Source organism: Pleuronectes platessa, chromosome 15, assembly GCF_947347685.1.
Source record: "Pleuronectes platessa chromosome 15, fPlePla1.1, whole genome shotgun sequence".
NCBI lineage: Eukaryota > Metazoa > Chordata > Actinopteri > Pleuronectiformes > Pleuronectidae > Pleuronectes > Pleuronectes platessa.
In genome coordinates this window covers 12,208,685-12,235,491 of record NC_070640.1, presented here as the reverse complement: position 1 = coordinate 12,235,491, position 26,807 = coordinate 12,208,685, and the positions used below count along the sequence as shown (strand labels likewise).

The following is a 26,807-nucleotide window of genomic DNA, read 5'->3' as shown; positions in this document are numbered from 1 at the left end:
TTAAAACCGGTAGTGGTTTATCAGAAGAAGCATGTAATGACATTTATTTCTAAGATATAAATAATATATTACCTCAACCATTAATTAAGCAGATCAAGGATTTCTAAAAAATTATTAAAAACAATTGTTTTTTGTCATTTATTGTCATCACAGTCTTCAAATCACCGTAACAACTGGAGCAGAGACATTTCATCTCTAAAAAAAACTCATGTTTTATTACAAAATATGTCTTTCTAACATTGAAACAAGTACTTTAAACAGACAGTATCCATATTCTGTAAAGTAAACAAACAAATGCTAAACAACCATCTCATCAGCAAATTGTACATTTTACAGTACAGGCAGTTATGGCATTCAAATGGGTTAAGTTTGAAAGAAGATGAAGGTGCATATTTTAGCTGGCTTGTGAGTGAAGGCAAACAAATTGCTCCCCAATGGGAAGTAAGAGACAGATTGAAAGAAAATGTGAACACACACACCTACACACACAATCCCACACACACCATAAATACTTGGAAGGTCCATGTTTCCGGACCAAAGTCCCCTTTAAACCTCACATCCACTGCATCTTTGTAACAAGAGCATTCATATCACAAGAGTCTCTCTCATATTCTTAAAATATATAAGAAGACAGTGAAATTATTTTTACACAAATGTACAAAACAAGTAAAAAAAAAAGTAACAGTGCTGATTATCTGCATTTCCAATAAACGTCAACATTCCAGCATCATTGCTATTCACTGACAGCAGTTCAGTAAGAGCCTGTTCTGTGCATAAGTCTGCTGCTGTCCCACTGGAATATATTCAAGTTTGTTTTAGCATCACCATCATCCTATTTTTTAACCGTTATGTATAATTAATTAATAAAAAACGTAATACTCAGTAATGTAGCTGCTGGTACGTGGTCAATATGTTTTCCGCTGTTGTATCTATTGAAACATTGTGGAGTACAAGAACAAAATGAATTGTTTACACAGTTTGTCCTTTTTCTCTTTTTGTCACATTTGTGTTACAATAGTATAGTTTTTCTTTCTAACTCAGTATTTCTCTATTCCTTACTAAGCTAGAAAATATCCCATTCACAGTGAAGACTGAAGTGTAACTGGGCTAAAGAATATTCAATAATACATATCTGATGTTTCTTTAACTACAACCTTCCTTCACAATGAACAAAAATGTAACAGTGAACAGTGAAAAACTTTGAAGGGTGAGCAACACTCTGTGGTTTTAGAAAGTTTCTTCTGCATGAGGTTTCTTCTTTGAGTCTAGTTTTAATGCTGCAGATGCAGCCTGGCAATAAGATGGAAATAGCTTTCCTTTGTTAGGCACTGAGTTTTACGATATTGTAGAGATCTCCCACATTCTCTAAAGCAGGTCGGGCTCAGAATGGTTGACCTAAATCTCATACAGTATAGTCTTACAGTATTTTGCTTAAAGGTCAAATCTAAATAAACAACATTGTCCACTTGTGCCTCTTTTCTGAAATGTTGTGCTGATGTGCCTCTGGGATCACAGTAACCAGGTGCACAGACAGAGTCAATTCCCCTCAGCCCGAACCTACAATGGCCTGAGACAGAAAAGAGAATGATTGGTTTAAAACGGAGAATCAGGAAAATAAATAGAATGACACTTATTTGATTAAGTAGTTGTTACCGGTCGTCTCCATGGTCCTCTTCTACCCATGCCACGATTTTACCTTCCCAGCCTGGAACGACTGCTGTATCCAGGAACACCTGCACACAGAAACAAGATGTTAAGGTACGGCCACTCTGCTCTATTAATGATTTCGAGTGTAGCACAAAATAGGTATAATTTCTGTCAAAAATTCAATCTAAGACCTGTTTAAGAATTTATGAATATCTAGTAGAAAGCAATCTTGTATATTTTTGTATATTATCATACCAGTAAAACAATTACAGAAACATGGCATAGACAATAGAGATTAAAAAAGGTTTTATCAAATACATTAATATCCCAATTTTGTCAGTACTCCCCAGCTAATAACAGCATATAATAACTCCACAAAAAGCAATTAAAGAGTAATTCCTGCATGCACAATCTATTGACTTGTCAGTCTAACTTGTAGTTATTGGAGCTATAATGTTTTCGCAACAGCCTGCATTAATATACATGAAAAGTTATAACTAATGTTTTGAGTACAGCAGGCAGAGATATAACAAAGACATTTGTAAATGAGACTTAAGCCTTTTAAATACCTTATAAACCTTTTAAGAAGGAACTGAACTCAGTGCTGTTTATGACTATTTAACATCCGCAGATTTTCTGACCAAAACTCGGATAATTAAGTGTTATAACTATTAAGTACGTATAACTATTTGTCACCAAAAAACAACATTCTTTCATTTGGACTGGTGTGTTTCCTGTTACTGTCCTATTATACTATCGTTGTCTTTTCTTACCTCCTCCTTCACTGTGCCAAACTCTGGGTCCAGGGCCTTGAAGTGATACTTGTAGTTTCCCTCTTGATCCACAGCTGCTTTAACGTCCTTCAGAGTTACTTCACCCAACCTGTAGGATGATTACAAGGTTGATGATTCACCTTGACATCTTGTGAAATTCAACACTTTTTTAGTTTTAGCCTTTCACCAAATATCTTAAAACTATATATTAGAATTATCTGCATCTGTGGCCAAATACAAAATAGTAAGGCCAATTTAGCTAAAAAACTGCAATATTTTCAAATATTTGAGAAAGAAAATACCCCAACAAACAGACACCAACCTTTTCTGAATATTGATCATGGAAGGCGTTGGGGATTTTCCAGTGAAATAAAGGATTTTGGTCGAGGCAGAGGAGCCACTGTGGGACTGACCAATCTCTGTAATGACCATTAGAAACATTTGTAAAAACATACATATTCCCTGTGTGCATGCGTGAGGAGTAGGTCCGTGGGTGGTGAACGACTTACTTGTGCAGGACCAGGGGTCAGAGTCTGTGTGTTGACCTTTGCGTCTTGGAGACTTCCCTCTTCCCTGCAGTATTTGGACAAAAACCTCTTGTGATCTTACATCTATGCATTTTGTCATAGGTAACTCTAACTAAGAAGATTTTAAAATAAATATCGTAGGACACTCTTTCATTGGTGCTCACTCTCTGATCAAATCTGGGAATTAGCTCATTGTCCAAAAAGTGAGTAGTTATCAAATCAGTCTCCGTGATGGCCTCAAACATGACACTCAGGTGTGTTTATGCTTGTAAAACATGTGTACCCTGTCTGTGTGGACAACATGCAGTCTGTCGATGAGTGACACTATGCCCTGCTCCAGGGTGTCCAGTGTATGGTGCTGCGGGTCGTGGTCCCTGAAGTTGTTCCTCAAACTCCGGAGTGCGTCTCTGAGCAGCTGAACCTCATCTGCCTGCTGTCAGAGCACAAACAAAACAACCCTGTTAAACACGGGAAGCTCATTTGATCACTCTCCACCTCCTTTAAGTCTCACACCATGCTTTGTAACTATTAAACCCTCACCTGTCCTAAAACCATATTTTAAAAGTCAACGTACAACTCATTACAGTCCCAGCACAATCATTTCACAAGCTTGATTCTTTATAGTTAGTATAGTGTTGCTAGTTCCTCATGTGGTCAAATTATACTGTGTAGCCTTAATGTTGTAACACAATATAATGCATGGTGGCTGTGTTATGCTTTTTTAAAACCTGAGCATGTAGAAATGTAAACATACACAGAACAGACATATCCACAGAAACAATACTTACACCTGACACAGAGGGAGCTGGATTTCCAGAGTAAGAACATCCATTGTTCTCTGTGCCGCAGGGAATCTTAAACAAGCAACAAGAAAAAAGTATCTGCTAGGTAATGTATATCTGAATGTATGACCGTGTGGAGCAGACTGAAAACAAAACCTTAACTTAAAAAAAAAGAGTAAAGACCGAGCACTTCTGTACCTGTTGCAGATCTCTGCCCATTAACTCCTGCAGCAAGTTGTTTTTATGCTCCAACTCTCTTTGCAACTCATTCTGTCAAAGAGACGCAGTGAAAGTTGAAAGAAAACTTTTTAATTTAATGATTAAACGTTTGGTCTGATATTTTGACACCATGCATGAAAGTGGACAGAACATGTTGTGGCCACTCCAACTAAAATCCTGAGACTGACAGACCTGCTGTTTCTGGCTTTCTTCGAGCATGTGTTTAAGTTGCTGCAGCAGTCTGTCCTTCTGTCCAATCTCTTTCTGCACCAGTGAGAACAGGAAAACATCATTATTGACTGTAGTTACATTAAACACATGCTGTGCCACATAACGCATATGATTAGACTAAGTTACAACAGCCCACTAACAGAGAGGCATTGAAGTTCCTCACCTTGCATTCGCCCCACAGTCTGTTATTTTCCTCCATCTTCCACTGTAGCTCCGCCTGCAACACATTTCAATACAAGTGGGGAATTTACAAAACATCCAATTTGTAACACAGTTTACATTCACTTTAATAAAAGCCAATATTATATATTTTATACATTCCGGTTGTTGAGCTCATCCTTTGTCATGCTGGCTCGCAGAAGCTCCTGCTTCAGCTGCAGGATTGAAGCCTCCTGAGTGCACAGCCTCTGCTGTTGGGCGCCCTGAGCATTTACAAACCAACAGAACGTCATTTACCAGCCAGAAAGGTTTCTACCAAGCAGTTATAATCGTATTCTTTGTCTTACTTTGACTCCCTGGAGGTTTCTCATCTCTTGCTTACAGTGCAGCAGTTCCTTCTGAAGCAAACAGCAAACAACACAGTCCGAATTAAATATTTAAGAAGTTTATTCTCCCAGTAATAAGAGATGTTTACTAATAACAACAGAGATCATGTTTTTCCTGAAGTTTGAAAAGAGATAAATGATACGTGTCTTTTTTACCTTTAACTCCTGTGCCTCCTCCATACTCTGATCCAAGCGACTTCGAATGACTACCTGGAAAGAGAGCGGAACAAAAGGATACGTGTAAAAACCACAATGGCCTGAGAAAGAAGAGAAACTGATACCCGTGTCCCCTCCTGACACACACACGCGCGCACACACAAACCCACACAGTATAGCAAAAGAAATGTGATCTGATCTGAACACAGAGAGCTTTTGTAACCGAGCAGAGAAGAGAGGGACACAGTAAAGAGAGAGAGAGAGCCGGCAAGCACAGAATGTAAAATCAAGAATAAATGTAGGGGTTAAAACTGAAAAATGAAAGGAGAAGATTTCTTTACCAGCTGCTGTTCCGAGTTGCACTGGTCCAAAGTCAAAGACACGTCCTTCTCATCCTCAGGCAGAGAACCATGAAGCAGTAGAGCCTGAATAACACAAACATGTGAGACCAGGTTTTAATTTTGAAGTGAAGTTGCCGTGTTCAGAAAAGCTCTGACCAGATGAGGCAGTAGCTGATAGGTTGTCTGATGCATATAGAGTGGGCGTGTGCATGATGAACTGTCTGTCACAAATGGAACACTGGACTCTACTGTGTTGTTTCACCAATGTAGATTTCTTTTTTTGTATAACCTTGATGCAACATTAGCACCATTCAGACTTCTGAGATCCCATTTCTCTTATGTTGGGGGAAAATATAGAAAACACAACCGGGAATCTATCTTTAACATGGAGGTCAACTAAAAGCTCCTGATGAAAACAAAGAAAACCCTCTGTATTTATACATAGAACATTACCTGAATTAAATTAGAACCACAGTTATCATATACCTGCAGAGCCGACACCATTTTTCTTGTCTCCTGTACGTCATTCTCCAAAGTTTCATTAAGAGAATCTTCCCACGCCGTCTCCACTACAGCATGAGATGACTCCACTGAAGGCACACAGATGTACACACATTATTGCACATGTTCCACTGGATGTTTCGGGGCTTGCTAACGAAATGCTTTGTCGGCTTGTAGTGCGAGACAGAACTCACCGCTGCTCTGCGGTTGTTGGCGGTCATCTTCAGATCTGTCTGGGTGGCTGCTGGTTGGAGCTTTTGGACACGACACTGGACTGACGGAGCTAAGGCTCGAGAAGAAAAAGACACTGATTTATTCTAGAGAGGCACAGGGGTGTATGCATGTGTGAGCAAAACCTTCTATAACATAGAGGCCTTGCTGGCACGTGTTCAACGAGTAACCACCATAAGGGATGAGAAAGAAAGCCCGACGATTTATCAGTTGGCCAATAAACTCGGCCGATATGAGCCTTTCATAGAAATATCATAGACAGTGTTTATGTTTCTGGATAAATGCCAACAAGAAAAGTTTTATTTTACTGAATAAACAATGAATACAATATTTTACATTAAAAACATCCTAACTCAAGTATTTATTATTTGATTGTATTTGTTTTCTTTTATTTATAATTATTTATAATAAAGTGTATGCAGCCTTAATTGCATTCCTTTGTCATCATGGTTTGAAAACGACATCTTAAGAATCATTGCCAATACATATTAGCCAATGTATTGGTACTAAGAATGTTTTACTCCACTATATTATATTGGCATCAACCCACAATAATCCATATCGATCGCACTCTTGTGAGAAGTAAAGCAAATGTGCCTGCAAGGAGCTCGTGTGACAGGAATTTTGGATTCATTCACTAAGAGCAGAAATTTAAGCGCGAGGAGGCAGCCGAAGTGTGAGGAGGTGGACTCAAACCGAAGCACTGGAAATTTGTCCTGCACAGAGTAAGAAAATCTGAATCTGAAATAAATAACTAATGCTGTTTTTTATAAAAGACCATGCTCTTGAATAAAGATAGGAAAGAAACTCTTATTTGCGGAAACTCTGACTCAAGTTTGACGGATGGGCTGTCAGAAAAGAGAGGGGACACACAAATTCAACCTATCATCACGACCCACGTTCTGAAACTTGGCATGAAAAGCCCAAATCGTTGGGCATGCCTTTTGTAAACCAAGCACTTACATGCTGCACGGTGAACACAGTGAACACAGTCACTGCACTTCATTTAACATCTTTCACACTGTAGGACTGTAGAATTGTTACGTGCATAGTGAACAGAGCATTAACTCGCACACTTACACATCGATCCACACACTTGCACACACTCAAGCTGCCATGCAGCATCGTATCTTACCATTTCATCTGCGTCCCCCCCATCACAAGCTTAAGTGCATATTATTTCCAAGGTTTCTAACTTTCACACCCGCATGTGGGTCTCTGGCCTCAGCGCCTCGGCAAGCTCGGGACAGTTTATGATTTTCCTCTTTCTGACACTCCCCCATCACTTGCCCTCCAGCTAACTTACATATTAACACGCCAACCAACTCAGCGACACTGCTCAGCAGCTCTCACTTTATGAAGCTACATGTGTGATTGAAGCATCAGGCAGTTCTGTCTAATATGTCTTAGAGAGAAAACCCCATCTTCTTTCTATAAATAATTAATGCATGCACTTCTCTCTGTTACTATAAACATACAAACTTGTAACTGTGGTGAACGAACACGACAAAAGCTAACTATAAATGGGACATGTGATTGGAGAAGATAAAGAGTGATTGTGTTATTTTCTATCATCCACATAATCAGCCTCCACACACACACACACACACACACACACACACACACACACACACACACACACACACACACACACACACACACACACACACACACACACACACAGAAACCAAAGTCACATGCTCACAGACACACAGAATGTACTCTACTGTATTGCAAAGTGCGGGAAAGAAAGTGTTAAAGATGGCAGATAGCAGAAAGAAAAAAAATGAACTGTCAGCATAGACCTGAACTGAATCAACTGTAACAGTATAAATAGCAACAGAATGAAGTTTGTTTTCTGCACAATTTGATGTAAAAATACACATTTTTGTTTACAAAAAACAGCTTTTATGACATAATTGTAGCATTTGTCCTCAGGCCGCCAAACAGTGCAGTAAACTCCTTGATGTATTTAGACCAGATTGTGGTTGGTTTTAAACTTTTGTTTTACTGTGACTTTATTACCATTTCTTAAAATGATGCAATCTCTTGGCAGGATCCAGCCCATATGATGTATGAGAATATAGAACTCTATATAAGTATGGAGGGAATTACATCTCCCCCCAAAGTAAAGCCAATACGTCTCAATCGCCTCATGTACAAGCTGATGTTTGGTTATAAATTAGTTTTTTGATGCTATAAAAATGGGGTGAAACATCATGATTGACAGCTTGCAAATTGTTGATATTGCAGCAAGCTTGTTATATGTTTACATGCTGCATTTAAGAGCACCACAAGGCTAGATATCTACTTTTATTCTGAAGGTATGATGCTTGCCTGAATCAAATCTGCCTTTTACATGACAGAGAGGTACACAAAACCAATCATGTATGGGCAGTATGTATGTTTGTATGCTGTTTAATCTCACTATCCAGGCAATGTACAGGAACTGCTGTTGCAATAGATCAATAAATACCAACTTATAAATTCAAGGAGTCATGGCTGGACTTGTTCTGGACTTGCTATGAGAGGCTTGAGATGATGTAAAAGCAGATTACCTGCTGGGCTGAGGATTGTCCTGCTCTCTTTCATACTGCTTGACCAGTGCACGGACACAAACAATCTTTTCCTTGTCCAACCCCCAGTCACTGAGAGATGGCAGACAAAGCAGATGTTACTCATTTATTTTCTACAGCTTCTACAACTCTGACAAATGCACAGGGACAGGTCATATTTCAAAAGTATGCAAGTCCTTTGCTGTTCTCTGTTTGTCCACTAGAGGCCAGCAAAGACCACACATATATGTAAAGAATTGCTGCAGAACATTTGAATATAACGGAAATGGTTTTGCGGTGGACAACGGTGTGTATAGCTGTTTAAGGTTGTAGCAACCAGATGTACCTGTGGATACGTGTGACTCGTGCAGGCTGTGAGGCATCAAAATGTGCGGTCGCCAGTGCAGCAGCGGCCCCTTGTGCCAATGCCACAGGCGAGAGAGGGTTGTGACTGGCATGGCCTCTTGTCAAGGTCCTTCCAGTAGCAGCCCTGTGGTTGGCTGAAGGTTTGAAGTGAGCAGCCAGCGCCAGAATTATCCTCATAACAGATTTCAGGTTACCATCAACAATGTCTGCAGACAGAAAAGGAGCATACAAAAAAACCTTAGAGCAACCCTTCTCAAAATGTAAGGAGAAGGAGCGTGAAACTGATGTGTGTGATTTACCTCTTGCGGATATGTGGGGCATGCGTATGTGTCGGGAGGAAATGAACTGCAAGACCTGCTCCACATTCTTCCTGCTTTCATCTTTGTTTTGAGGAGTCACGAATACTCCCTCCAGCACTTCTCCAGCTGCCAGTTTAATGGATTAAAAATGATTATACAGCAATTAGTTAGGTATTTTTATAGTACCAGATGGGCAATGCCAACTCATGGAGAAACAACTGTGTCGGTGTAAGTGTGTGAATGTTCCAGGTATTTCTCATGTTGTGGGGACGTAAATCCGTTTACAGTTACATTATGGGGACTTGTCTTTTTCATGGGGACAACAATGAAGTCCCCATGATTTAAATCCTTACATTTTAAGGTACAGAGTAGTTTTTTGTGAATGTGTTTGCGTGTGTGTGTGCGCGCATGCGTTTATTTACCAACAATCTCTATGAGTTGTGTGAGCACCACCCCATCGTGCAGGTCGTGCCTGAGGTTAGTGATAGGCTTCAGGCCCGGCTTCCTCTTCAGCTGACAGTTCACCCAGGAAAGATACGTTGCCAGCTGCTGCTGCAATTCACCAAATCAGACACAGGCACAAATCAAGCAAACCACACACACACATACACAAATACACAGCTTAGAGCAGGGGCCCAAATCCAGGCTGACAGACGAGGGCATGACAAACGAGTCCCTTTGTTTATTATGTTGGGACAGGATGGGGTGGGGGGGGGGGTGCAGGGTCAGCCCATTGTCCCGCTGCTCATTACATTTCACTTTAACTGAACAGCTCTAACATCTCATGTCATGTTCAGTACGCGCACGGATTTCACACCGTGCACCCACCTTCACCTCCCGGTCACGTGACGGCCCGTCGTCCGGGATACGTTACAGAGAACGCGCCCCGTTCCACACAACAGAACAACTCGCTTAACGCTGAACTCAAGGTGATGGCGACATTACTACAGCTTTAAAAAAACTCACATTACAACCAGTCGGTGGTCACATTCCAACATCGCTCTTAACGTGGTAGTTCGCGTATGAAAACACTACAGTCAGAATTCATGTGAGTTTCTCTGGTTTAAAATGAACATAGACGTGTGCTAGCGGAAGAAAACACCACCAACGGATGTGGAGAAAGTGACTTATTACTACATGGAACCCTGGTGCGGAGTAGTTTGCCCGTTTGACCAGTAGTTTGCTCGCAGGTTTGACAGGCGGAGTAGTTTCTAGCTAACCTGCCGTAGTGAACGGGGACATTAGTAACGCCGGTTGAACGTTACCTCGTTGGAGCTCCCGTGAAGAACCTCGTCCAGCAAACTTCCTCTCGAGAGTGAGGCGATCATCTTTTCACTCGCGCACCCATTTAAGCTAGCGAGCCGGTTAGCCTCACCCGAGACAACAGTCCCTTCCGCCCCCTCTACAACACCGCTGCAACAAACGTCAACACACCGGGACAGTTGCAGGTTCACCGGCGAGCAGCTACCGTTACTCTGAAAACCGGAGTCAAGTCACCGTCACACAGACTTACACCATTTCCGGTTTCAATTTTCATAATGCAAATACCACACAGGAAGACTTCCGGGATTGATATTGCCACATATCCTTTTGTAAGAACAATTTTATATTTATATGATGTTATATTTGTATTATTTTATAAATGTATTGTGAATAAATAATGCCACTTTTCCTTTTTTGGGGTTCCCATATTGTTTATTATTATAACCAGCAGCTGAAAGGATTAAAAAAGAAGCAGAATGTGTTAAATAGCTGTACCATGAGTGTACCATGAGTCTTACTTGATGGTTCCTGTGGCTTCCTCCGCTACCATCTATCAGGTATATTCCAGACAATAACAACTTACAGTAACTGAGAACAACCATAACATAACATAAGTATCATTGCTCTGCTGATCAAGCTGTCTGCATGTCCAGATATAATATGCATTTAAATGCTCATGAATATAAAAAATAGACATGTAATGCCCTCTTAACAAATACAGTACATTAGATTTCATAGCACTCTTTATCTCCATCAAAACAATCATTCCCAGGAACAGAAACAGACACCTGAATGTGGCCTTCAGCATCCAGCTATCTAACAGCAACATCTTATGAGTGCTTTGGTTGCTCAGAGATCACACTGGTGCTTTGGAGTCACTTTCAAATTGCTGGACTTGAAGTGGATCGTAATGATTGTGCACAGACTGGAATCTCCATGGCACTGGGATTGGCGGAGTAGTGACAGGTCACATCCAGTGCAGGATAGAGCATAGCAACAAGAACAGGGTGTTGACTTTGCATGTATGCACGGCAACTTACAAACTCCTTTCCTGACAGAGTGGTTGATCATGCTATTTGTTTCAGAATTAAAAGGCCAAAGGTTCAGTAATTACAGCTTCTAAAAGGAGGACAACATGCTGATTTTCTTGGTCTTTAATGACAGTTTAATGAATTACGAGTCAGACAAAAAACAAGCAATTTCAAGTCATCACCCTTGACATATGCAAGATCACATACTTGAGAGAATAAGACCTACTAACACTCAAATAATTGTTAACAGACAGCCATAGATGTTCTCGCCTGGCGTTTTCTTGTTCCCACCAAAACTGATGAAAAAATATCAAGTTATACATTTAGTGATTTGCAAAGTGATCTGTTCCAAGATGCTACGGTACGGGAGGTAGATGTTGCAGGGTCCAGGAGGAGGGAAACACAAATTTCCATCTTCCAACACCACATTCTCACCAAAAACACACAGCTGAAAGAAAAAATCAAACATTACATGATCATTTTTTTTAACTTTGCCTGTCCTTTTGCACTATGAATATATGTATATGAGAATATGTATGTGTCTGTTTCTTTGTGTACCTGGTTTTGCAGTAGTTTCTGCGCCACTTTTAGAAGTGCGGTGCTCTCTGCACTTTTCAGGTCAGAGAAAAGCAAAATAGCCCGAGCAAGAGTCACACAAGACCTTGGGGGTATGCTTGGTCGTCCTGACAGCAGACTCACCACCTCCTACATGCATGCATGAAAACACAGAAGACAAAGCATGTCAAACAACAAAATAACACTATCTGAAACTATATAGTATAAGTGAAAAAGGCATAATAATAGAATTTGTGCAAACCAGAGTCACGGCAGAACTACAAAGACAGCCGTAATCGTAGATGTTGGTACTCTGCGTTGTGGCCGCAGCAACCCCGGTTCGAATCCGGGTCACGGCAAAACTACAGACAGGGCTTCCCTTTTTATTTGAATGCTTAAGGTACTCTAGGCCCTATTTCAATCTCCAAACCTTTCAACTCACCAGAGCCAACATAGCTTTCTGAATGAAATCCTGTATTGAACTTGACAGGTCAGTCGACCAGCGTTCTCCTCCCTTTTTCGAAAAGTACAGGACGACAACCTTTTCCATGCAACTCTTGGTCATGTAGTGTGTTCCCAAACCTGACGTGTCAACAAGGGCTAGTGGCGCAATGTATAACGCGTCTGACTACGGATCAGAAGATTCTAGGTTCGACTCCTGGCTAGCTCGGAACAAAATTTAATTTCTCACTTGTCCAAATCTCTGTCTCTATTCAGTCACATTCAAATTGTACCGGCTATTTGAGTCACCTCTCCAAATGATACTTTAAAGGTCTGTTGCCATGAGATAAAAACCACAAAGAACCCTTATCTCACAGCTATCATTCACTCAATCTTGTTATTGGGCTTTCACTTTGATTCATTTAAAACAATAAAAGAGTGATGAGATATAATATCTCAAACAGGCTAAATAATAGAATTTGTGCAATTCAAACTAGTTAGTTTACTACAGAAAGACCTCCTCCTCATCAAGCCAACCTGCCGTGATCGTATAGAGGTTAGTACTCTGCGTTGTGGCCGCAGCAACCCCGGTTTGAATCCGGGTCACGGCAAAACTACAGACAGGGCTTCCCTTTTTATTTTAATGCTTAAGGTACTCTAGGCCCTATTTCAATCTCCAAACCTTTCAACTCACCAGAGCCAACATAGCTTTCTGAATGAAATCCTGTATTGAACTTGACAGGTCAGTCGACCAGCGTTCTCCTCCCTTTTTCGAAAAGTACAGGACGACAACCTTTTCCATGCAACTCTGGGTCATGTAGTGTGTTCCCAAACCTGACGTATCAACAAGGGCTAGTGGGGCAATGGATAACGCGTCTGACTACGGATCAGAAGATTCTAGGTTCGACTCCTGGCTAGCTCGGAACAAAATTTAATTTCTCACTTGTCCAAATCTCTGTCTCTATTCAGTCACATTCAAATTGTACCGGGTATTTGAGTCACCTCTCCAAATGATACTTTAAAGGTCTGTTGCCATAAGATAAAAACGACAAAGAACCCTTATGTCACAGCTATCATTCACTCAATCTTGTTATTGGGCTTTCACTTTGATTCATTTAAAACAATAAAAGAGTGATGAGATATAATATCTCAAACAGGCTAAATAATAGAATTTGTGCAATTCAAACTAGTTAGTTTACTACAGAAATAAAGAGCTCCTCCTCATCAAGCCAACCTGCCGTGATCGTATAGAGGTTAGTACTCTGCGTTGTGGCCGCAGCAACCCCGGTTCCAATCCGGATCACGGCAAAACTACAGACAGGGCTTCCCTTTTTATTTGAATGCTTAAGGTACTCTAGGCCCTATTTCAATCTCCAAACCTTTCAACTCACCAGAGCCAACATAGCTTTTCTGAATGAAATCCTGTATTGAACTTGACAGGTCAGTCGACCAGCGTTCTCCTCCCTTTTTCGAAAAGTACAGGACGACAACCTTTTCCATGCAACTCTTGGTCATGTAGTGTGTTCCCAAACCTGACGTATCAACAAGGGCTAGTGGCACAATGGATAACGCGTCTGACTACGGATCAGAAGATTCTAGGTTTGACTCCTGGCTAGCTCGGAACAAAATTTAATTTCTCACTTGTCCAAATCTCTGTCTCTATTCAGTCACATTCAAATTGTACCGGGTATTTGAGTCACCTCTCCAAATGATACTTTAAAGGTCTGTTGCCATAAGATAAAAACGACAAAGAACCCTTATGTCACAGCTATCATTCACTCAATCTTGTTATTCACTTTGATTCATTTAAAACAATAAAAGAGTGATGAGATATAATATCTCAAACAGGCTAAATAATAGAATTTGAGCAATTCAAACTAGTTAGTTGACTACAGAAAGACCTCCTCCTCATCAAGCCAACCTGCCGTGATCGTATAGAGGTTAGTACTCTGCGTTGTGGCCGCAGCAACCCCGGTTCGAATCCGGGTCACGGCAAAACTACAGACAGGGCTTCCCTTTTTATTTGAATGCTTAAGGTACTCTAGGCCCTATTTCAATCTCCAAACCTTTCAACTCACCAGAGCCAACATAGCTTTCTGAATGAAATCCTGTATTGAACTTGACAGGTCAGTCGACCAGCGTTCTCCTCCCTTTTTCGAAAAGTACAGGACGACAACCTTTTCCATGCAACTCTTGGTCATGTAGTGTGTTCCCAAACCTGACGTATCAACAAGGGCTAGTGGCGCAATGGATAACGCGTCTGACTACGGATCAGAAGATTCTAGGTTCGACTCCTGGCTAGCTCGGAACAAAATTTAATTTCTCACTTGTCCAAATCTCTGTCTCTTTTCAGTCACATTCAAATTGTACCGGGTATTTGAGTCACCTCTCCAAATGATAGTTTAAAGGTCTGTTGCCATAAGATAAAAACGACAAAGAACCCTTATGTCACAGCTATCATTCACTCAATCTTGTTATTGGGCTTTCACTTTGATTCATTTAAAACAATAAAAGAGTGATGAGATATAATATCTCAAACAGGCTAAATAACAGAATTTGTGCAATTCAAACTAGTTAGTTTACTACAGAAAGACCTCCTCCTCATCAAGCCAACCTGCCGTGATCCTATAGAGGTTAGTACTCTGCGTTGTGGCCGCAGCAACCCCGGTTCGAATCCGGGTCACGGCAAAACTACAGACAGGGCTTCCCTTTTTATTTTAATGCTTAAGGTACTCTAGGCCCTATTTCAATCTCCAAACCTTTCAACTCACCAGAGCCAACATAGCTTTCTGAATGAAATCCTGTATTGAACTTGACAGGTCAGTCGACCAGCGTTCTCCTCCCTTTTTCGAAAAGTACAGGACGACAACCTTTTCCATGCAACTCTGGGTCATGTAGTGTGTTCCCAAACCTGACGTATCAACAAGGGCTAGTGGGGCAATGGATAACGCGTCTGACTACGGATCAGAAGATTCTAGGTTTGACTCCTGGCTAGCTCGGAACAAAATTTAATTTCTCACTTGTCCAAATCTCTGTCTCTATTCAGTCACATTCAAATTGTACCGGGTATTTGAGTCACCTCTCCAAATGATACTTTAAAGGTCTGTTGCCATAAGATAAAAACGACAAAGAACCCTTATGTCACAGCTATCATTCACTCAATCTTGTTATTGGGCTTTCACTTTGATTCATTTAAAACAATAAAAGAGTGATGAGATATAATATCTCAAACAGGCTAAATAATAGAATTTGTGCAATTCAAACTAGTTAGTTTACTACAGAAATAAAGAGCTCCTCCTCATCAAGCCAACCTGCCGTGATCGTATAGAGGTTAGTACTCTGCGTTGTGGCCGCAGCAACCCCGGTTCCAATCCGGATCACGGCAAAACTACAGACAGGGCTTCCCTTTTTATTTGAATGCTTAAGGTACTCTAGGCCCTATTTCAATCTCCAAACCTTTCAACTCACCAGAGCCAACATAGCTTTTCTGAATGAAATCCTGTATTGAACTTGACAGGTCAGTCGACCAGCGTTCTCCTCCCTTTTTCGAAAAGTACAGGACGACAACCTTTTCCATGCAACTCTTGGTCATGTAGTGTGTTCCCAAACCTGACGTATCAACAAGGGCTAGTGGCACAATGGATAACGCGTCTGACTACGGATCAGAAGATTCTAGGTTTGACTCCTGGCTAGCTCGGAACAAAATTTAATTTCTCACTTGTCCAAATCTCTGTCTCTATTCAGTCACATTCAAATTGTACCGGGTATTTGAGTCACCTCTCCAAATGATACTTTAAAGGTCTGTTGCCATAAGATAAAAACGACAAAGAACCCTTATGTCACAGCTATCATTCACTCAATCTTGTTATTCACTTTGATTCATTTAAAACAATAAAAGAGTGATGAGATATAATATCTCAAACAGGCTAAATAATAGAATTTGAGCAATTCAAACTAGTTAGTTGACTACAGAAAGACCTCCTCCTCATCAAGCCAACCTGCCGTGATCGTATAGAGGTTAGTACTCTGCGTTGTGGCCGCAGCAACCCCGGTTCGAATCCGGGTCACGGCAAAACTACAGACAGGGCTTCCCTTTTTATTTTAATGCTTAAGGTACTCTAGGCCCTATTTCAATCTCCAAACCTTTCAACTCACCAGAGCCAACATAGCTTTCTGAATGAAATCCTGTATTGAACTTGACAGGTCAGTCGACCAGCGTTCTCCTCCCTTTTTCGAAAAGTACAGGACGACAACCTTTTCCATGCAACTCTTGGTCATGTAGTGTGTTCCCAAACCTGACGTATCAACAAGGGCTAGTGGCGCAATGGATAACGCGTCTGACTACGGATCAGAAGATTCTAGGTTCGACTCCTGGCTAGCTCGGAACAAAATTTAATTTCTCACTTGTCCAAATCTCTGTCTCTTTTCAGTCACATTCAAATTGTACCGGGTATTTGAGTCACCTCTCCAAATGATAGTTTAAAGGTCTGTTGCCATAAGATAAAAACGACAAAGAACCCTTATGTCACAGCTATCATTCACTCAATCTTGTTATTGGGCTTTCACTTTGATTCATTTAAAACAATAAAAGAGTGATGAGATATAATATCTCAAACAGGCTAAATAACAGAATTTGTGCAATTCAAACTAGTTAGTTTACTACAGAAAGACCTCCTCCTCATCAAGCCAACCTGCCGTGATCCTATAGAGGTTAGTACTCTGCGTTGTGGCCGCAGCAACCCCGGTTCGAATCCGGGTCACGGCAAAAGGGCTTCCCTTTTTATTTTAATGCTTAAGGTACTCTAGGCCCTATTTCAATCTCCAAACCTTTCAACTCACCAGAGCCAACATAGCTTTCTGAATGAAATCCTGTATTGAACTTGACAGGTCAGTCGACCAGCGTTCTCCTCCCTTTTTCGAAAAGTACAGGACGACAACCTTTTCCATGCAACTCTTGGTCATGTAGTGTGTTCCCAAACCTGACGTATCAACAAGGGCTAGTGGCGCAATGGATAACGCGTCTGACTACGGATCAGAAGATTCTAGGTTCGACTCCTGGCTAGCTCGGAAAACAAAATTTAATTTCTCACTTGTCCAAATCTCTGTCTCTATTCAGTCACATTCAAATTGTACCGGGTATTTGAGTCACCTCTCCAAATGATACTTTAAAGGTCTGTTGCCATAAGATAAAAACGACAAAGAACCCTTATGTCACAGCTATCATTCACTCAATCTTGTTATTCACTTTGATTCATTTAAAACAATAAAAGAGTGATGAGATATAATATCTCAAACAGGCTAAATAATAGAATTTGTGCAATTCAAACTAGTTAGTTTACTAGAGAAATAAAGAGCTCCTCCTCATCAAGCCAACCTGCCGTGATCGTATAGAGGTTAGTACTCTGCGTTGTGGCCGCAGCAACCCCGGTTCGAATCCGGGTCACGGCAAAAGGGCTTCCCTTTTTATTTTAATGCTTAAGGTACTCTAGGCCCTATTTCAATCTCCAAACCTTTCAACTCACCAGAGCCAACATAGCTTTCTGAATGAAATCCTGTATTGAACTTGACAGGTCAGTCGACCAGCGTTCTCCTCCCTTTTTCGAAAAGTACAGGACGACAACCTTTTCCATGCAACTCTTGGTCATGTAGTGTGTTCCCAAACCTGACGTATCAACAAGGGCTAGTGGCGCAATGGATAACGCGTCTGACTACGGATCAGAAGATTCTAGGTTCGACTCCTGGCTAGCTCGGAAAACAAAATTTAATTTCTCACTTGTCCAAATCTCTGTCTCTATTCAGTCACATTCAAATTGTACCGGGTATTTGAGTCACCTCTCCAAATGATACTTTAAAGGTCTGTTGCCATAAGATAAAAACGACAAAGAACCCTTATGTCACAGCTATCATTCACTCAATCTTGTTATTCACTTTGATTCATTTAAAACAATAAAAGAGTGATGAGATATAATATCTCAAACAGGCCAAATAATAGAATTTGTGCAATTCAAACTAGTTAGTTTACTACAGAAATAAAGAGCTCCTCCTCATCAAGCCAACCTGCCGTGATCGTATAGAGGTTAATCCTCTGCGTTGTGGCTGCAAAAACCCCGCTTCGAATCCGGGTCATGGCAAAAGGGCTTCCCTTTTTATTTTAATGCTTAAGGTACTCTAGGCCCTATTTCAATCTCCAAACCTTTCAACTCACCAGAGCCAACATAGCTTTCTGAATGAAATCCTGTATTGAACTTGACAGGTCAGTCGACCAGCGTTCTCCTCCCTTTTTCGAAAAGTACAGGACGACAACCTTTTCCATGCAACTCTTGGTCATGTAGTGTGTTCCCAAACCTGACGTATCAACAAGGGCTAGTGGCGCAATGGATAACGCGTCTGACTACGGATCAGAATATTCTAGGTTCGACTCCTGGCTAGCTCGGAACAAAATTTAATTTCTCACTTGTCCAAATCTCTGTCTCTATTCAGTCACATTCAAATTGTACCGGGTATTTGAGTCACCTCTCCAAATGATAGTTTAAAGGTCTGTTGCCATAAGATAAAAACGACAAAGAACCCTTATGTCACAGCTATCATTCACTCAATCTTGTTATTCACTTTGATTCATTTAAAACAATAAAAGAGTGATGAGATATAATATCTCAAACAGGCTAAATAATATAATTTGTGCAATTCAAACTAGTTAGTTTACTACAGAAATAAAGAGCTCCTCCTCATCAAGCCAACCTGCCGTGATCGTATAGAGGTTAGTACTCTGCGTTGTGGCCGCAGCAACCCCGGTTCAAATCCGGGTCACGGCAAAAGGGCTTCCCTTTTTATTTTAATGCTTAAGGTACTCTAGGCCCTATTTCAATCTCCAAACCTTTCAACTCACCAGAGCCAACATAGCTTTCTGAATGAAATCCTGTATTGAACTTGACAGGTCAGTCGACCAGCGTTCTCCTCCCTTTTTCGAAAAGTACAGGACGACAACCTTTTACATGCAACTCTTGGTCATGTAGTGTGTTCCCAAACCTGACGTATCAACAAGGGCTAGTGGCGCAATGGATAACGCGTCTGACTACGGATCAGAAGATTCTAGGTTCGACTCCTGGCTAGCTCGGAACAAAATTTAATTTCTCACTTGTCCAAATCTCTGTCTCTATTCAGTCACATTCAAATTGTACCGGGTATTTGAGTCACCTCTCCAAATGATACTTTAAAGGTCTGTTGCCATAAGATAAAAACGACAAAGAACCCTTATGTCACAGCTATCATTCACTCAATCTTGTTATTCACTTTGATTCATTTAAAACAATAAAAGAGTGATGAGATATAATATCTCAAACAGGCTAAATAACAGAATTTGTGCAATTCAAACTAGTTAGTTTACTACAGAAAGACCTCCTCCTCATCAAGCCAACCTGCCGTGATCGTATAGAGGTTAGTACTCTGCGTTGTGGCCGCAGCAACCCCGGTTCGAATCCGGGTCACGGCAAAACTACAGACAGGGCTTCCCTTTTTATTTTAATGCTTAAGGTACTCTAGGCCCTATTTCAATCTCCAAACCTTTCAACTCACCAGAGCCAACATAGCTTTCTGAATGAAATCCTGTATTGAACTTGACAGGTCAGTCGACCAGCGTTCTCCTCCCTTTTTCGAAAAGTACAGGACGACAACCTTTTACATGCAACTCTTGGTCATGTAGTGTGTTCCCAAACCTGACGTATCAACAAGGGCTAGTGGCGCAATGGATAACGCGTCTGACTACGGATCAGAAGATTCTAGGTTCGACTCCTGGCTAGCTCGGAACAAAATTTAATTTCTCACTTGTCCAAATCTCTGTCTCTATTCAGTCACATTCAAATTGTACCGGGTATTTGAGTCACCTCTCCAAATGATACTTTAAAGGTCTGTTGCCATAAGATAAAAACGACAAAGAACCCTTATGTCACAGCTATCATTCACTCAATCTTGTTATTCACTTTGATTCATTTAAAACAATAAAAGAGTGATGAGATATAATATCTCAAACAGGCTAAATAATATAATTTGTGCAATTCAAACTAGTTAGTTTACTACAGAAATAAAGAGCTCCTCCTCATCAAGCCAACCTGCCGTGATCGTATAGAGGTTAGTACTCTGCGTTGTGGCCGCAGCAACCCCGGTTCGAATCCGGGTCACGGCAAAAGGGCTTCCCTTTTTATTTTAATGCTTAAGGTACTCTAGGCCCTATTTCAATCTCCAAACCTTTCAACTCACCAGAGCCAACATAGCTTTCTGAATGAAATCCTGTATTGAACTTGACAGGTCAGTCGACCAGCGTTCTCCTCCCTTTTTCGAAAAGTACAGGACGACAACCTTTTACATGCAACTCTTGGTCATGTAGTGTGTTCCCAAACCTGACGTATCAACAAGGGCTAGTGGCGCAATGGATAACGCGTCTGACTACGGATCAGAAGATTCTAGGTTCGACTCCTGGCTAGCTCGGAACAAAATTTAATTTCTCACTTGTCCAAATCTCTGTCTCTATTCAGTCACATTCAAATTGTACCGGGTATTTGAGTCACCTCTCCAAATGATACTTTAAAGGTCTGTTGCCATAAGATAAAAACGACAAAGAACCCTTATGTCACAGCTATCATTCACTCAATCTTGTTATTGGGCTTTCACTTTGATTCATTTAAAACAATAAAAGAGTGATGAGATATAATATCTCAAACAGGCTAAATAACAGAATTTGTGCAATTCAAACTAGTTAGTTTACTACAGAAAGACCTCCTCCTCATCAAGCCAACCTGCCGTGATCGTATAGAGGTTAGTACTCTGCGTTGTGGCCGCAGCAACCCCGGTTCGAATCCGGGTCACGGCAAAACTACAGACAGGGCTTCCCTTTTTATTTTAATGCTTAAGGTACTCTAGGCCCTATTTCAATCTCCAAACCTTTCAACTCACCAGAGCCAACATAGCTTTCTGAATGAAATCCTGTATTGAACTTGACAGGTCAGTCGACCAGCGTTCTCCTCCCTTTTTCGAAAAGTACAGGACGACAACCTTTTACATGCAACTCTTGGTCATGTATTGTGTTCCCAAACCTGACGTATCAACAAGGGCTAGTGGCGCAATGGATAACGCGTCTGACTACGGATCAGAAGATTCTAGGTTCGACTCCTGGCTAGCTAGGAACAAAATTTAATTTCTCACTTGTCCAAATCTCTGTCTCTATTCAGTCACATTCAAATTGTACCGGGTATTTGAGTCACCTCTCCAAATGATACTTTAAAGGTCTGTTGCCATAAGATAAAAACGACAAAGAACCCTTATGTCACAGCTATCATTCACTCAATCTTGTTATTCACTTTGATTCATTTAAAACAATAAAAGAGTGATGAGATATAATATCTCAAACAGGCTAAATAATAGAATTTGTGCAATTCAAACTAGTTAGTTTACTACAGAAATAAAGAGCTCCTCCTCATCAAGCCAACCTGCCGTGATCGTATAGAGGTTGGTACTCTGCGTTGTGGCCGCAGCAACCCCGGTTCGAATCCGGGTCACGGCAAAAGGGCTTCCCTTTTTATTTTAATGCTTAAGGTACTCTAGGCCCTATTTCAATCTCCAAACCTTTCAACTCACCAGAGCCAACATAGCTTTCTGAATGAAATCCTGTATTGAACTTGACAGGTCAGTCGACCAGCGTTCTCCTCCCTTTTTCGAAAAGTACAGGACGACAACCTTTTCCATGCAACTCTTGGTCATGTAGTGTGTTCCCAAACCTGACGTATCAACAAGGGCTAGTGGCGCAATGGATAACGCGTCTGACTACGGATCAGAAGATTCTAGGTTCGACTCCTGGCTAGCTCGGAACAAAATTTAATTTCTCACTTGTCCAAATCTCTGTCTCTATTCAGTCACATTCAAATTGTACCGGGTATTTGAGTCACCTCTCCAAATGATACTTTAAAGGTCTGTTGCCATAAGATAAAAACGACAAAGAACCCTTATGTCACAGCTATCATTCACTCAATCTTGTTATTCACTTTGATTCATTTAAAACAATAAGAGTGATGAGATATAATATCTCAAACAGGCTAAATAATAGAATTTGTGCAATTCAAACTAGTTAGTTTACTACAGAAATAAAGAGCTCCTCCTCATCAAGCCAACCTGCCGTGATCGTATAGAGGTTAGTACTCTGCGTTGTGGCCGCAGCAACCCCGGTTCGAATCCGGGTCACGGCAAAAGGGCTTCCCTTTTTATTTTAATGCTTAAGGTACTCTAGGCCCTATTTCAATCTCCAAACCTTTCAACTCACCAGAGCCAACATAGCTTTCTGAATGAAATCCTGTATTGAACTTGACAGGTCAGTCGACCAGCGTTCTCCTCCCTTTTTCGAAAAGTACAGGACGACAACCTTTTCCATGCAACTCTTGGTCATGTAGTGTGTTCCCAAACCTGACGTATCAACAAGGGCTAGTGGCGCAATGGATAACGCGTCTGACTACGGATCAGAAGATTCTAGGTTCGACTCCTGGCTAGCTCGGAACAAAATATAATTTCTCACTTGTCCAAATCTCTGTCTCTATTCAGTCACATTGAATTTGTACCGGGTATTTGAGTCACCTCTCCAAATGATACTTTAAAGGTCTGTTGCCATAAGATAAAAACGACAAAGAACCCTTATGTCACAGCTATCATTCACTCAATCTTGTTATTCACTTTGATTCATTTAAAACAATAAAAGAGTGATGAGATATAATATCTCAAACAGGCTAAATAATAGAATTTGTGCAATTCAAACTAGTTAGTTTACTACAGAAATAAAGAGCTCCTCCTCATCAAGCCAACCTGCCGTAATCGTATAGAGGTTAATACTCTGCGTTGTGGCTGCAAAAACCCCGGTTCGAATCCGGGTCACGGCAAAAGGGCTTCCCTTTTTATTTTAATGCTTAAGGTACTCTAGTTCCCTATTTCAATCTCCAAACCTTTCAACTCACCAGAGCCAACATAGCTTTCTGAATGAAATCCTGTATTGAACTTGACAGGTCAGTCGACCAGCGTTCTCCTCCCTTTTTCGAAAAGTACAGGACGACAACCTTTTACATGCAACTCTTGGTCATGTAGTGTGTTCCCAAACCTGACGTATCAACAAGGGCTAGTGGCACAATGGATAACGCGTCTGACTACGGATCAGAAGATTCTAGGTTCGACTCCTGGCTAGCTCGGAACAAAATTTAATTTCTCACTTGTCCAAATCTCTGTCTCTATTCAGTCACATTCAAATTGTACCGGGTATTTGAGTCACCTCTCCAAATGATACTTTAAAGGTCTGTTGCCATAAGATAAAAACGACAAAGAACCCTTATGTCACAGCTATCATTCACTCAATCTTGTTATTGGGCTTTCACTTTGATTCATTTAAAACAATAAAAGAGTGATGAGATATAATATCTCAAACAGGCTAAATAACAGAATTTGTGCAATTCAAACTAGTTAGTTTACTACAGAAAGACCTCCTCCTCATCAAGCCAACCTGCCGTGATCGTATAGAGGATAGTACTCTGCGTTGTGGCCGCAGCAACCCCGGTTCGAATCCGGGTCACGGCAAAACTACAGACAGGGCTTCCCTTTTTATTTTAATGCTTAAGGTACTCTAGGCCCTATTTCAATCTCCAAACCTTCCAACTCACCAGAGCCAACATAGCTTTCTGAATGAAATCCTGTATTGAACTTGACAGGTCAGTCGACCAGCGTTCTCCTCCCTTTTTCGAAAAGTACAGGACGACAACCTTTTACATGCAACTCTTGGTCATGTATTGTGTTCCCAAACCTGACGTATCAACAAGGGCTAGTGGCGCAATGGATAACGCGTCTGACTACGGATCAGAAGATTCTAGGTTCGACTCCTGGCTAGCTCGGAACAAAATTTAATTTCTCACTTGTCCAAATCTCTGTCTCTATTCAGTCACATTCAAATTGTACCGGGTATTTGAGTCACCTCTCCAAATGATACTTTAAAGGTCTGTTGCCATAAGATAAAAACGACAAAGAACCCTTATGTCACAGCTATCATTCACTTAATCTTGTTATTCACTTTGATTCATTTAAAACAATAAAAGAGTGATGAGATATAATATCTCAAACAGGCTAAATAATATAATTTGTGCAATTCAAACTAGTTAGTTTACTACAGAAATAAAGAGCTCCTCCTCATCAAGCCAACCTGCCGTGATCGTATAGAGGTTAGTACTCTGCGTTGTGGCCGCAGCAACCCCGGTTCGAATCCGGGTCACGGCAATAGGGCTTCCCTTTTTATTTTAATGCTTAAGGTACTCTAGGCCCTATTTCAATCTCCAAACCTTTCAACTCACCAGAGCCAACATAGCTTTCTGAATGAAATCCTGTATTGAACTTGACAGGTCAGTCGACCAGCGTTCTCCTCCCTTTTTCGAAAAGTACAGGACGACAACCTTTTACATGCAACTCTTGGTCATGTAGTGTGTTCCCAAACCTGACGTATAAACAAGGGCTAGTGGCGCAATGGATAACGCGTCTGACTACGGATCAGAAGATTCTAGGTTCGACTCCTGGCTAGCTCGGAACAAAATTTAATTTCTCACTTGCCCAAATCTCTGTCTCTATTCAGTCACATTCAAATTGTACCGGGTATTTGAGTCACCTCTCCAAATGATACTTTAAAGGTCTGTTGCCATAAGATAAAAACGACAAAGAACCCTTATGTCACAGCTATCATTCACTCAATCTTGTTATTCACTTTGATTCATTTAAAACAATAAAAGAGTGATGAGATATAATATCTCAAACAGGCTAAATAATATAATTTGTGCAATTCAAACTAGTTAGTTTACTACAGAAATAAAGAGCTCCTCCTCTTCAAGCCAACCTGCCGTGATCGTATAGAGGTTAGTACTCTGCGTTGTGGCCGCAGCAACCCCGGTTCGAATCCGGGTCACGGCAAAAGGGCTTCCCTTTTTATTTTAATGCTTAAGGTACTCTAGGCCCTATTTCAATCTCCAAACCTTTCAACTCACCAGAGCCAACATAGCTTTCTGAATGAAATCCTGTATTGAACTTGACAGGTCAGTCGACCAGCGTTCTCCTCCCTTTTTCGAAAAGTACAGGACGACAACCTTTTCCATGCAACTCTTGGTCATGTAGTGTGTTCCCAAACCTGACGTATCAACAAGGGCTAGTGGCGCAATGGATAACGCGTCTGACTACGGATCAGAAGATTCTAGGTTCGACTCCTGGCTAGCTCGGAACAAAATATAATTTCTCACTTGTCCAAATCTCTGTCTCTATTCAGTCACATTGAATTTGTACCGGGTATTTGAGTCACCTCTCCAAATGATACTTTAAAGGTCTGTTGCCATAAGATAAAAACGGCAAAGAACCCTTATGTCACAGCTATCATTCACTCAATCTTGTTATTGGGCTTTCACTTTGATTCATTTAAAACAATAAAAGAGTGATGAGATATAATATCTCAAACAGGCTAAATAATAGAATTTGTGCAATTCAAACTAGTTAGTTTACTACAGAAATAAAGAGCTCCTCCTCATCAAGCCAACCTGCCGTAATCGTATAGAGGTTAATACTCTGCGTTGTGGCTGCAAAAACCCCGGTTCGAATCCGGGTCACGGCAAAAGGGCTTCCCTTTTTATTTTAATGCTTAAGGTACTCTAGTTCCCTATTTCAATCTCCAAACCTTTCAACTCACCAGAGCCAACATAGCTTTCTGAATGAAATCCTGTATTGAACTTGACAGGTCAGTCGACCAGCGTTCTCCTCCCTTTTTCGAAAAGTACAGGACGACAACCTTTTACATGCAACTCTTGGTCATGTAGTGTGTTCCCAAACCTGACGTATCAACAAGGGCTAGTGGCACAATGGATAACGCGTCTGACTACGGATCAGAAGATTCTAGGTTCGACTCCTGGCTAGCTCGGAACAAAATTTAATTTCTCACTTGTCCAAATCTCTGTCTCTATTCAGTCACATTCAAATTGTACCGGGTATTTGAGTCACCTCTCCAAATGATACTTTAAAGGTCTGTTGCCATAAGATAAAAACGACAAAGAACCCTTATGTCACAGCTATCATTCACTCAATCTTGTTATTCACTTTGATTCATTTAAAACAATAAAAGAGTGATGAGATATAATATCTCAAACAGGCTAAATAATAGAATTTGTGCAATTCAAACTAGTTAGTTTACTACAGAAATAAAGAGCTCCTCCTCATCAAGCCAACCTGCCGTGATCGTATAGAGGTTAGTACTCTGCGTTGTGGCCGCAGCAACCCCGGTTCGAATCCGGGTCACGGCAAAAGG

The 26,807-nt window shown here is 40.9% G+C and overlaps 2 protein-coding genes and 26 non-coding genes across 32 annotated transcripts in view; 26 read left to right on the top strand and 2 right to left on the bottom strand.

Annotated features, from left to right (window-relative positions):
• Positions 1-124: 124 nt before the first annotated feature.
• Positions 125-10,698, bottom strand: LOC128457233 (dixin). Of its 5 annotated transcripts, none has more exons than XM_053441842.1 (21): positions 10,439-10,698; positions 9,596-9,725; positions 9,174-9,299; positions 8,855-9,080; positions 8,512-8,601; positions 5,917-6,029; positions 5,708-5,811; positions 5,222-5,305; positions 4,881-4,934; positions 4,686-4,736; positions 4,497-4,601; positions 4,343-4,396; positions 4,141-4,212; positions 3,928-3,999; positions 3,736-3,801; positions 3,231-3,380; positions 2,930-2,993; positions 2,743-2,839; positions 2,421-2,529; positions 1,654-1,733; positions 125-1,567 (listed from the first exon to the last, which is right to left on the bottom strand). In XM_053441842.1, exons 1-21 carry the CDS (start codon positions 10,499-10,501, stop codon positions 1,558-1,560), a joined length of 1,920 nt encoding a protein of 639 aa, XP_053297817.1. In that variant the 5' UTR covers positions 10,502-10,698; the 3' UTR covers positions 125-1,557. The 5 variants fall into 5 exon arrangements, with proteins under 5 accessions (XP_053297817.1, XP_053297819.1, XP_053297820.1 ...); XM_053441844.1 differs by having other exon boundaries at positions 3,231-3,377; XM_053441845.1 differs by having other exon boundaries at positions 5,917-6,011.
• Positions 10,699-11,777: 1,079 nt separating this feature from the next.
• LOC128457410 (cilia- and flagella-associated protein 54) overlaps positions 11,778-26,807 on the bottom strand; it is a 121,168-nt gene continuing 106,138 nt past the window's right edge. The window contains exons 54-55 of the mRNA XM_053442076.1: positions 12,026-12,172; positions 11,778-11,915 (exon numbers count right to left, since the gene is read on the bottom strand). Coding sequence (XP_053298051.1) covers positions 11,778-11,915; positions 12,026-12,172 — 285 coding nt within the window. The remainder of the gene's footprint in view (positions 11,916-12,025; positions 12,173-26,807) is intronic.
• On the top strand, positions 12,620-12,692 carry trnar-acg (transfer RNA arginine (anticodon ACG)). The gene has a single exon. It is a non-coding gene; the product is annotated as a tRNA-Arg (tRNA).
• Positions 14,387-14,458, top strand: trnah-gug (transfer RNA histidin (anticodon GUG)). The gene has a single exon. It is a non-coding gene; the product is annotated as a tRNA-His (tRNA).
• trnar-acg (transfer RNA arginine (anticodon ACG)) lies at positions 14,697-14,769 on the top strand. Its single transcript has one exon. It is a non-coding gene; the product is annotated as a tRNA-Arg (tRNA).
• Positions 16,464-16,535, top strand: trnah-gug (transfer RNA histidin (anticodon GUG)). The gene has a single exon. It is a non-coding gene; the product is annotated as a tRNA-His (tRNA).
• On the top strand, positions 16,774-16,846 carry trnar-acg (transfer RNA arginine (anticodon ACG)). Its single transcript has one exon. It is a non-coding gene; the product is annotated as a tRNA-Arg (tRNA).
• Positions 17,458-17,530, top strand: trnar-acg (transfer RNA arginine (anticodon ACG)). Its single transcript has one exon. It is a non-coding gene; the product is annotated as a tRNA-Arg (tRNA).
• Positions 17,840-17,911, top strand: trnah-gug (transfer RNA histidin (anticodon GUG)). The gene has a single exon. It is a non-coding gene; the product is annotated as a tRNA-His (tRNA).
• trnar-acg (transfer RNA arginine (anticodon ACG)) lies at positions 18,141-18,213 on the top strand. Its single transcript has one exon. It is a non-coding gene; the product is annotated as a tRNA-Arg (tRNA).
• trnar-acg (transfer RNA arginine (anticodon ACG)) lies at positions 18,824-18,896 on the top strand. The gene has a single exon. It is a non-coding gene; the product is annotated as a tRNA-Arg (tRNA).
• Positions 19,505-19,577, top strand: trnar-acg (transfer RNA arginine (anticodon ACG)). Its single transcript has one exon. It is a non-coding gene; the product is annotated as a tRNA-Arg (tRNA).
• Positions 19,881-19,952, top strand: trnah-gug (transfer RNA histidin (anticodon GUG)). Its single transcript has one exon. It is a non-coding gene; the product is annotated as a tRNA-His (tRNA).
• trnar-acg (transfer RNA arginine (anticodon ACG)) lies at positions 20,191-20,263 on the top strand. Its single transcript has one exon. It is a non-coding gene; the product is annotated as a tRNA-Arg (tRNA).
• Positions 20,571-20,642, top strand: trnah-gug (transfer RNA histidin (anticodon GUG)). The gene has a single exon. It is a non-coding gene; the product is annotated as a tRNA-His (tRNA).
• On the top strand, positions 20,872-20,944 carry trnar-acg (transfer RNA arginine (anticodon ACG)). Its single transcript has one exon. It is a non-coding gene; the product is annotated as a tRNA-Arg (tRNA).
• trnah-gug (transfer RNA histidin (anticodon GUG)) lies at positions 21,255-21,326 on the top strand. Its single transcript has one exon. It is a non-coding gene; the product is annotated as a tRNA-His (tRNA).
• Positions 22,246-22,318, top strand: trnar-acg (transfer RNA arginine (anticodon ACG)). The gene has a single exon. It is a non-coding gene; the product is annotated as a tRNA-Arg (tRNA).
• Positions 22,624-22,695, top strand: trnah-gug (transfer RNA histidin (anticodon GUG)). Its single transcript has one exon. It is a non-coding gene; the product is annotated as a tRNA-His (tRNA).
• On the top strand, positions 22,925-22,997 carry trnar-acg (transfer RNA arginine (anticodon ACG)). Its single transcript has one exon. It is a non-coding gene; the product is annotated as a tRNA-Arg (tRNA).
• On the top strand, positions 23,607-23,679 carry trnar-acg (transfer RNA arginine (anticodon ACG)). The gene has a single exon. It is a non-coding gene; the product is annotated as a tRNA-Arg (tRNA).
• Positions 24,300-24,372, top strand: trnar-acg (transfer RNA arginine (anticodon ACG)). The gene has a single exon. It is a non-coding gene; the product is annotated as a tRNA-Arg (tRNA).
• trnah-gug (transfer RNA histidin (anticodon GUG)) lies at positions 24,680-24,751 on the top strand. Its single transcript has one exon. It is a non-coding gene; the product is annotated as a tRNA-His (tRNA).
• On the top strand, positions 24,981-25,053 carry trnar-acg (transfer RNA arginine (anticodon ACG)). The gene has a single exon. It is a non-coding gene; the product is annotated as a tRNA-Arg (tRNA).
• On the top strand, positions 25,361-25,432 carry trnah-gug (transfer RNA histidin (anticodon GUG)). Its single transcript has one exon. It is a non-coding gene; the product is annotated as a tRNA-His (tRNA).
• Positions 25,662-25,734, top strand: trnar-acg (transfer RNA arginine (anticodon ACG)). The gene has a single exon. It is a non-coding gene; the product is annotated as a tRNA-Arg (tRNA).
• Positions 26,351-26,423, top strand: trnar-acg (transfer RNA arginine (anticodon ACG)). The gene has a single exon. It is a non-coding gene; the product is annotated as a tRNA-Arg (tRNA).
• Positions 26,731-26,802, top strand: trnah-gug (transfer RNA histidin (anticodon GUG)). The gene has a single exon. It is a non-coding gene; the product is annotated as a tRNA-His (tRNA).

What these genes read in the sequence shown, in the direction of transcription:
- LOC128457233 (XM_053441842.1), bottom strand. Translation starts at nt 10,501, where the DNA reads ATGATCGCCTCACTCTCGAGAGGAAGTTTGCTGGACGAGGTTCTTCAC. An exon ending in GACTGTGGGGCGAATGCAAG is followed by an intron (nt 4,213 to 4,342) that starts GTGAGGAACTTC and finishes TCACTGGTGCAG; the next exon opens with AAAGAGATTGGACAGAAGGA. An exon ending in AAGAAAGCCAGAAACAGCAG is followed by an intron (nt 4,000 to 4,140) that starts GTCTGTCAGTCT and finishes TCTCTTTGACAG; the next exon opens with AATGAGTTGCAAAGAGAGTT.